Source organism: Eretmochelys imbricata, chromosome 20, assembly GCF_965152235.1.
Source record: "Eretmochelys imbricata isolate rEreImb1 chromosome 20, rEreImb1.hap1, whole genome shotgun sequence".
Taxonomy (NCBI): Eukaryota; Metazoa; Chordata; order Testudines; family Cheloniidae; genus Eretmochelys; species Eretmochelys imbricata.
Window position 1 is genome coordinate 865392 of NC_135591.1, and position 9996 is coordinate 875387.

At 48.4% G+C, this 9996-nt stretch overlaps 1 protein-coding gene across 1 annotated transcript; it reads right to left on the bottom strand.

Moving 5' to 3' along the window:
- Positions 1-526: 526 nt before the first annotated feature.
- Positions 527-1414, bottom strand: TMDD1 (transmembrane and death domain 1). The gene has a single exon (XM_077838473.1). It carries the CDS (start codon positions 1412-1414, stop codon positions 527-529), a length of 888 nt encoding a protein of 295 aa, XP_077694599.1.
- Between the last annotated feature and the right edge of the window lie 8582 nt (positions 1415-9996).

Below are 9996 nucleotides of genomic sequence, written 5' to 3' on the forward strand. Positions count from 1 at the left end.
TGAGCCCTTGGGCGGCTGACTTTATAAGCTAGTTTAGGTCGCTGTTCCTTAGAGCACAGTGGCATCTTGTGACAAGTGGTGGAATACACAGTAACAGTAAGGGACCTGCAAACATAAGAATGACCAGACTCAGAGACCTGAGGTCTATCTTGCCCAGTGTCCCATCTCCCACCGCAGCCACTACTAGATGCTTCAGAAGAAGGTGCAAGAAATGCTGCAGGGGCAGATCTGGGATAGCCTTCCTTCTCCCCCAGGAAAGTTTCTCCTGAGCTTTCCCCCCACACCCCCCCCATAGTTAGCTAGTGGTTGGCTCATGATCCACAGCAGGAAGATTTAAGTCTTTGGAAGTTCTCACAAGATAGCAGGGGGGAAGCAGGCTTTGGCATTTGAAGCCACTTTGCAATCTCACCCCCCTGCATACATTTATATATAAACCAGACCCCACTCCTGGGCTTGATTCCATAAACAGGAGCATTTTATTGGTTGTGCCCCATGGAGCTGTTGATGGAAAAGTTTCAGATTCAAATTATGGCTCCCTTTCAAAGCTGGTGTCATCGGAAGCATCCCCATCCAAACTGTCCCCTAAGTCTGTATCTAAAATCAAGGCATAGTTGAGGTCATTCTCAAACAAGGGGTTGTGAGCCGCACGCTCAGGCAAGGGCCCTGGGCTATGATGAGAAATCTCCATGGAGTCTTGGCTCAGGGTCCAGAGGAAGGAGTAAACAGCAAGCGCCATGAGGACGAAAGAGGTTAAAAACCCTCCGATGAAGCCAGAAGCCACCGGATTGATCCATTCAAAGAGGCTCCTGTTGTACGGAGGGAGTGGTTTCCTTTCGATGAGGAGGTCGAGGTCACCCCAGCCTTCCTGCATCAATCTGCTCCCCCTGCGGGATTTCCCCCCAGCTCGCCGAGCTCTGCTGTGCTGGTTTGTCTCTCCATGTTTCTCATCCTCCTCCAGCAGGAGCGAGGCGGCCAGATGTTCCACCCCCTTGCGATATTCTTCCACGTTCCGCTTCAGCTCGAGGTTCTTGTCCTGGTTCAAGTTCTTGCCCAGCTCCTGGGAGATGTCAGGGCGCCCAGTCCGGCGGAGAGCTCGGGAGAGACGGTCCCAGGGCACCGAATCGCCTTCTGCCCCGAGCCACCGGGTCAGGACATCTCGGCACGGCTCTGTGCGGACGATGTCCCGCCGGCGGCGGGAGCGGAGTGGGTTCTTCGCCTCCGAGAGTCGCTCCAGCGCCTCCTCTGTGTTCTCCTCGGGGCCGGTGATCTGGGTGTAGAACTCACGACATTCCTCCGGGGAAAGCAGCTCGGATATGCGGCCCATCATGTGCACGCCTATGTCATCCGCTGCTGTGTCCTCGCAGAAGCCACAGGTAACCAGCAAGAGGAGTCCGACTCCTATGGTCTCAAACATCACGGGAGAACGGGGCCCAGACCCTGAGCAGAGAGAATATCAGCACAGGCCAAGGAGTTCTGGGCTAGACCCGGGCAGGAGACCGACTCTGCATTCCAACCCCCAACCTGAGATGCCTAAACCGCAGTCCACGTCCACCCGCACAGCAAGGGGGTGGGCTGCCCTGTCATTAGCACACGCACCCAGCAGGGGTTCTGCCTGTGGCTCGAGGACTCGAACTCACGTCCCCACCCCGGGCTATAGTCACTCACACTCGCTCTCTGCCCCAGCGAGCATTCAAGGACGCCCACCAGTGGAAACTAAGGTGGCAACAAGATTAGGCAGCAGCTGAGCAGGGGTTTTGAGCACCTGAATTTTGGATCGAGGGACCTAACTCTTTGCAGATCCAGCCCCTGCACTCCAGAGTTTCACAAAAAACACGATAGAAGAGGGTCAGTGATTAATCATGGGGCCCTTCTATTGGCAAGGTTTGGAGAGTCTTGAACAGCCACCCCCCTCCTTGCATGGCCTGCCATGACCACAGCACAAGCTGGTGGGACGGTGCAAATACTGGCCCCGAATGTGCCCTGAATGTGCCAGGTGGTCAGGCCCCTGTTCCCTGCTCTGCCAGCATAAAGCGGTGGGCTCCCAGCCAGCAGTGCCCGACGTGGGCCCTGGCACTGTGGGCTTGCATTTGTATCCCGGTGTGGGTGGAAATGTAAAGGAGTGGAAGGAGTTACCGGATCCTCTCCCTGCTCAGCTGGTGGGGAATGTGGCTCCGTGTGGAATTTAGAACCTGGAGCACCAACTGATGTCACACATGGCAGACCCGTTTCTACTCCGCCCCTTCAGTTCTCCACTTTATCCCCTTGTCCCCCCCGAGGCACCACTCCCGTATGAACTGGGCAATGCAAGCCTCTATGCCCCGGGGTCCTGCTGCCCTCCACACCAAGACAGTTTGCACCATGCGTCGTGCGTTGGAGCCAGTGACCCATTTGGAGACACAGTTTGCGGGGTGTCTGTAACAAGCCCCCGGACTCAGACGGAGCTCAGCTAATGTCCGCCGAGGATCAGAAAGGTCAGCAAACTTGGAGCAGGTTCTGAAGGCGCTTCCAGTGGCTTTTGGCATGCAAGACCCATGTCCGCATAACAAACAGCCCACTAATTACACAGATTACCCCGTCTTGGGCGGGTCACCTTTCTCCCGTTTCTTCGGGGTCTCAAGCAAAGCAAAACCATGCTGCAGAACAGGCCAACGGGTATGTCCCCAGCTCCCTCCCAGGGGTTACTTCTGGGGCCACCCATTCGTGGAGCTTCCTGCCCATGCATAGCTCTGCCAGCAGAGAGATGCCATTTGCACATTCACACATCCGCTAGTGCTATTCGCTCCACGAGTGGGTTGAAGGGCAGTGGCAGGCTGAAGAGCTCTTCCCTCCGGCCCCGGCCCCGAGCCCACACAGGGGCAGCAGGGAAATGCGGTTCTCCCCTCCAGAGCTGGGAATAAAACACCAAGGAGTCCTCCATCCCTGACCACTTCTCTCAGCACCACACGGCGCTCCTTCCCCAAATTGGGGGGGGGGCGCGCGTGCATGTTCCTTTTCAGATCCAAAATTGGTGCAGAACAAAGGGAAGATCTGCAACAGCTGGAGAAAAGCGGCTGGTGAGTGGCACACCTGTGCGTAGTTAAATTATCCTTAGCCTCAAAGTCACAGTGCTTATGCCACAAGGTGGCAACACAGCTCCAGAAAAGAGTTTCTCTGCCTTTGCATCCTCCGCACTCCCAGGAGCCGTGTGCTCTACAAAACAAGTGAATTATAGTTCTCACCTGGCCCCTGTGAAGGTCTCCAGCTCAGCACTATCCTTGTCTATCAGCAGGTCTGTGGGAGAGCTAGGAACAGAACCCAGGAGTCCTGGCTCCAACCCTGTACCTCAGATTATCCTTTAAAACCCTACTTGACTCCTGGAGAAAGTCAAGAAAAAACAGGGCAGATTTCAGAGGCCCTAAGTATGATCTAGTTGTCAGAGCACAGGGCCTGGGAGCCAGGACTCTTGGGCTCTCTGATCTCCACCTGTGAAGTAGGCCAGGGGCTCACGGTCACTGATCACTTCTCCCAGCTCTAGGGGAGGACATAGTCGCTGTGTAAACAGTTTAGCACAGGAAGTGAGGGATACCTTATTCAACTGATGCTTCAAAGGGAGTTGTGGGGGGCACACTATTCATGGTGGAATGCAGCCAGGACACCAAAGTTTCAATCCCAAAAAGCACCATGGGATCTTTAAACCAAGATCCTAGCAATTCATGGTTACTAAAAACCCCACACCAGGGACTTGGATGAAAGCCAGAGCCCTGCCTCAGAACAGCTCCTGCTGTCACCATGCTGAAATATGGGTTTGGTACTGACAGAGAAAGACTTCAGCTATTCCGGCTGAACAACCAACCCCCCTTTCTGGCAGTGACTAAACTGCTCCTGGGGGCTCCCATGCAGGTTCTGACCTTGTGCTGCATGAGCCAAGGGGAATTATTGGTATCTTGAATACACGAATGGGTTAACCATGCTTGAAATTTAAGAGAAACGAAGAAAAGGCGCTTTAAAAATGTAGTGCCATTTAATACTCAAGGATGATCTATCAAAACCCCCAGGACCCTGTTTCCCAAATGGAGTCATTTTACTGGTTCTGCTTCTTCTAGCAAAAGCTCCAGGGTGTTCCAGTTTTCAAATTCTTCTTCCAATCTGTCCTTGTCTGACACATCTTCACCTCTCCTCACCCAAAATATCCTCTCTGTCTGCACTGGAAATATGGTTCCAAGGCCACGGGTGACATGCGGGAGCCAGGCAGGGTGTGTGTAAAGTTCAGGAATGAAGACTTATTGATCTGAGATCCAAAAAGTGAGGTAAATAGCAAGAAGCCGGAGGAGCAAACCTGAGAAAAATCGTCTTAGGAAGCCATGAGTCACAGGACCTACATTTATACCAATTCATTTTGTAAGAAGAGAGCAGCTTCTCTCAATGAAGAGATCTTTGCCATCGCAGTTTCTCCTGCAAGATTTCCTCCCTGGCACTCTGAGCTCTGCTGCGCTGGCTTTTCTCTCGATATTTCTTCTCCTCCAGCAGCACTGAAGAGGTCAGAAGTTCCTCTTTAGCTCGAGGGTCCTGATTCAAGTTCTCACCCAGATCCCTGAAGATGTCGGGGCTCCCAATCTGGAGGAGAGCTCAGGAGAGATGATTCCAGTACATTACATCTACTTCCATCTTGAGCCATTGTATTAGGACCTCTTTGCGCTGCTCTGTGCAGATAACGCCTTGCTGGTGGCAGGACGATCTGTGTTCTTCTCCCCAGATAGTTGCTTCAGTTCCTTCTCCGGGCTGGTGACCTGAGCTGTTGACTGAAGTAAGCCAAGGCCTCCTGGTGTTTGCGGTCAGGCAAAATAGAAAAGCCCAGCTTTCAAAACTGTACACTGCTAAATGCTGTACCAGATAAGGAGCAAACTTTATTATGGTTTGTGGAACAGATTCTTGTAAACAGATATACTGGGAAACTAAGTCTCACAGACAGAATGGTTAACAAGTAAGGTAAATGGCTTTGCTAACTGAATTAGAGGCATTCAGCTCACAAGCAAGATATAGCACTCAAAGTATGGGAATTGCTAATGTAGCTAGAAGTGTGATTTAGAAAAAGTTATGTTATCAAAACAAGGAAGTAAATGAGTATAGTGCATTGTACTTAAGCTTGGCAGAAATCAGTTTTTATTTTTATCAATTTAAATCTTCACAGCTGCCCAGAATTCAGGGTTTTAAGCATTTCTTCCCCTGCCATTCCTCCCCCCCCCCATTTTTATTTCTTTCCATTTTCCCAATCATAGGAAATTACAGGGGGTATCAGCCAATGATTTAATGACAGCAGATGTTGAGATTCAAGTTAAAGCTTTTTAACCGTTCAAACACAGATTATCAGCATCACGTGTAAATATCATTAAATCGTACTTCACGTTCTCAAGCAGCATTTTCTTACTCTGCCAGATTTCGATTACTGATGGAAAATTTGTCGGTTTGTGTCTGGATGCTGAAATCAAATTCTATCGACAAATCTAATCCTTCCAGGCCTAATTATATTTTAGAATACTGGATTAGAACACTAAAACTGAACTATAGTTAGGGGCTGCAACCTTTGCATGACCCTTTCTCTGTATACAACAGAAGAATAAGAAATACAGTCAACTCTCTAGTCTTTAGATATTCTGCTACGCTTGGCAACTATAGACACTTTGGTTTTACAAAATATGTATGGAGTCAGATAAGAGAAAGGTAAGGATTTGAATATTATATAAAACATATGATATTGGCTAACAAATACAATTCATAGTTAAGCTCCTCCAAAATGCTTTTTACTTATGTTACATTGTTTAATCAAGGCGAAATGTGAAATTATAATCTCAGTGTTCAGAAACATTCCAAAGAAGAACAAACAATTTTGCTGATGCTTAGCTAACATACCCTATGCACCAAGCTATAGCTGACGCAGGATGTCTCTAAGGCTTTGCTGACTTTTGGAATGCAATGGTCTAAACAAGATAATAAACTAGTTACAAGTTTACTACAGGGCTTGTGCTAGCCTTGCAAAAGGTTTGCAAAACCATATCACAGATAACAAACAAGTAGTAATGCAAAGAAACAGTGACACCCTTATTCCTAGTACCTATAGAAGCAGAGTGCTGCTTAGATTTTGAGAGACAGCTGACCAACTGCATTCCACCTCCCAGAGAGGTGGTAATGTATTGTTCTTTCCTTCACAGGTTTGGGTACCCTCACTGTTCTGCCAGAGGGGAGAAGGAAGCTCTCTAAGAGCCACTGCATTACTGCAGAATAGTCAGGGCACAAGCACAACCTCGCCATGTCCCCTCTGCCCTAGCAGCTTCTTGTTGGGTCTGCTCTGCATCTGGTGTATAAGTCTTTGGATAGTCTTTGATGTAGGAAGCCAAAGTGGTTGCAGAGGAGGGATGAATTCCAACCGCAGTCTTATCTCCTCCTGGTCCAGATGCAGTGCTATAGCTCTGCACCTTCACACTCGTGATGCTGCTTCCCGAAGGCCCCCTGCTCCCTTTCGGATCCAGAGAGAGGGAGCTGCCATCCAAGAGAAGTTTCCCCACATCTCCTTCAGGGCCCTAGAATTAGACATCTCGCTGCAGAGAAAGCTCTGCGATTCTGGCCAGTTTCCACGCAAACCCAGGCCAAATTTGGTTGGTTTTAACTCAAAGTTCAAACCAGGCCCCACAGACTGAACCTAGAAGCTCAGACCTACATGAAATGAAAAGACTTCTCGTGAACCAAAACAGCTGATATTCTCCTGTATCTTCCCCAGTGCTCTCAGATCCCACCTTGAATCAGAACAGGAAATGCTAAGGCACTGTATGAAATAACTGGACATTGGTCCCCAGGATGTAAAGTTCAGACCCAGAGTCAAACTTTAGTGAGTAGAGGGTAGAAAAGGGTTTCAGAGACAAGGTTTTGGTTCAGACCTAATACATAAAATAAAGTGATTCAGGCCAGGCAGAAAATGCTTGATCAACTTGAATTTCAAAACATTACTCACATGAGCCCTGTTTTGACCATTGTTTTTAACTACTGGCATTAGCATCAACCACACCTTGATTAGTATTTACTTCTTAGATCAGTATTTTGATATTGATTTCAGCACACGTCAATGAACATATGTGGCTACATTACGGACTGTCAATACCAGATGATCCAACAGGGAAGCCAGAACCTGGTATCAGTGAGTTCAGTGTGATGACACTTGCTCTGGAACGAGTCATGTTCTGGAGCATGCATGAAATGCAGCGTACGGCACCTGTTCCTCAGCCCTGGTCCATTAATTCCTGTCAAACTTGTTCTCCAGGCAAAAACAATGCATCAGACTCAGGGGGTCAGATTTTCGCGTGTTGATCACCCACAAATGGAGTCGGATTTTCAGAAGTGCTCAGCATCCAGCAGTGCCCATTGTAACACTTCGGGAAAAATCTGCCCCTAAGAGCTGCTCTAAGCTCTTTTGAAAATTTGGCTCCGATTGTGGGTGCCAAGCCCTTGAAAACTCTGACCTGGAGTCTCCAGAGACTTAACAGCAGGTTTCCCTGTCAGCAACAATACTGACCCCACTAATTCCTTGGTGTGCAAACCAGGAGTATTTCCCAGCCGGAAGCATCTTTAAAAAAAAAAAAAAAAGTGCTGCAGAACCCGACACGATAGCTTACAAGAGTGAGACTGTAGTGTTCCGGGTGATAATATTTTAATACTCTCTCACATGTGCACATGCTTAGAACGAGCCAAGAATACACAAGATGAACCCCAGCAGATCTGCACTGAGCTTGTTCCCTAAATCAGGACCACACAGAGAGCCTGTCTCTAGTTTCCACGGTATGCATCCGATGAAGTGAGCTGTAGCTCACGAAAGCTCATGCTCAAATAAATTGGTTAGTCTCTAAGGTGCCACAAGTACTCCTCTTCTTTTTGCGAATACAGACTAACACGGCTGTTACTCCAAAACCACCTTGTGGCTCTCATGCTAGATACTTTGTGCCTAACGATCGGTCTTTGACTTATGAAATACATGAAAACCTAGTAGCTTGAACTGCTGGAAGTTCAGTTACGATCCACAGCTGTGTCTCAAGGTGAGAGAGACAGACAGTGAGCCCCGCTCAGACGGGAGATGCCCTTACTGCCACAGCTTAGAAGGGCAATGGTCTCTTATAATTAATCAGACATTTGTTCAACCTACGTCACCCACGATGAATAACCAGCTACCTGCTGGACCTGTTTTAAGGCCCCACCTTGGGGAGGTTCAGCTGCTCAGCCCCTCTCAGGATCAGGCCCTTAGACTCTTTTTCTGAGGAGTTTGATTGTCTCTGCCCTCCTGCATGGTAGACAGAGGATTTCCTGTCTGCGCGAAAGGAACGCACTTTCCTATTATCCTGCTGGGTCCTATCACACACACACAGGAACTTGGTTTCAGTATGGCAACCCCTTTTAGCTACTCCCTGGCTAGGGAATGAAAACAAACATTCCCTGCTTGCGGCTGAGCAGGGAGGCCCCTGAAATCCAACACAGCGCTCCCTGTACTTCCACTCAGATCACAGTCAAGAGATTAACAAGGAGGGGGAGGGGGATAGGGAAGCGACTCACACTATGTATCTGTCCCAGCACCAATACCAAGGTGGTTGGGGTTGAATTAGATCTGGGAACTTCAGCAACAACACTGGGGTCTGGGAACACTGTCCTAAAATTCACACTCAACGCAGATGAGGTTTCCTGGAAAACTCTGCACCAAATTTCTCCTCTGCAGGAGGGAGACAACCTGCTTCCTACTTTCTGCTGAATTTATAAACCCTACCACCTTCCTCTCACATAGTTATGAATTATTCCAGTAGCCCCTCAAGGCCCCAATGGAGGATCAAGGCCTTATTGTGCTAGGCACTGTACACATTTGGAACAAAGAGACAGCGGATGCCCCAAAGAGCTTCCATGCTAAGGATGAGGTGAGACAATCCAATAACTCCACACTCCTGGCCCCAGCAACAGATTTATCTGAATTAATTTTGGGTTACGCTTTATACTAAGGTTCAATTTACAAGTGGTTTTTAAAGGGTTAATAAATGGATTAGTAGATGTTAGAGATGTAAGTAGATGGTTACAAGCAACCTACAGGGTTCTATAACCGTTGATTATTCACTAAAATATCCATTAGTCATTTATTAACCCTTTATGAACTATTTATCAAATGGAACCTTAATATAAAGTGTGACTGAATTTTGAATCCTGCCTATTACATTGAGATAATTGAGTTACTTACTACTGTTCTTAGCACTTAGTTCATGAATAATCCTTCAGGGTAGGCAAGGTTTTGTTTAATTGATTGAGAGCAGACACAGTGTGCTCTGCATTGCATGGTATAGACACTGTCACCATGCTGAGGAGCACACTGTCATGGGGCCAAATCCTGCATGCTTTACAGTGAGAGTCCCAGTGAAATTATGCAAATAAAGACGAGGAAGAGGTAAGAAAAGGATGCCAGCATGTTTCTGCACAGAATAGCTGTGCGTGCTGGGTGTGATGAGATCACTTTTCTATAGGGGGCGAGGACAATTATATAAGCTAGCAGACCAGTTGCCACATGTTTTTATTCTACAAGAGGTGTGGCACAGATGAATGAGCACCCCCTCCACCCCCCATCACCGATCCATAGAGGATACCTGCCTGCTACCTACCACTGTTGCCTAATGGTCTTAATCCTTCTGTATGCCGTGCTGTTGTAGCCACCTTGGTCCCGGAATATTAGGGCTTATCTACACTGCCACTTACAGCGCAGAAGCTTTCCTCGCTCGGGGGTGTGAAAAGACACCCCCCTGAGCGGTGAAAGTTTCAGCACTGTAAAGAACCAGTGTAAACAGTGCCCCAGGGCTGGGAGCTACTCCCCTCACAGAGGTGGGTTTTACAGCTTCTCCCACCAGGGTAGTTAATCCACCTCCCCAAGAGGTGAAGCTGTCTACACGGGTAGGTTAGATCGGTACAAGTACGTTGCACAGGGGTGTGGATTTTTCACACCCCAAGTGA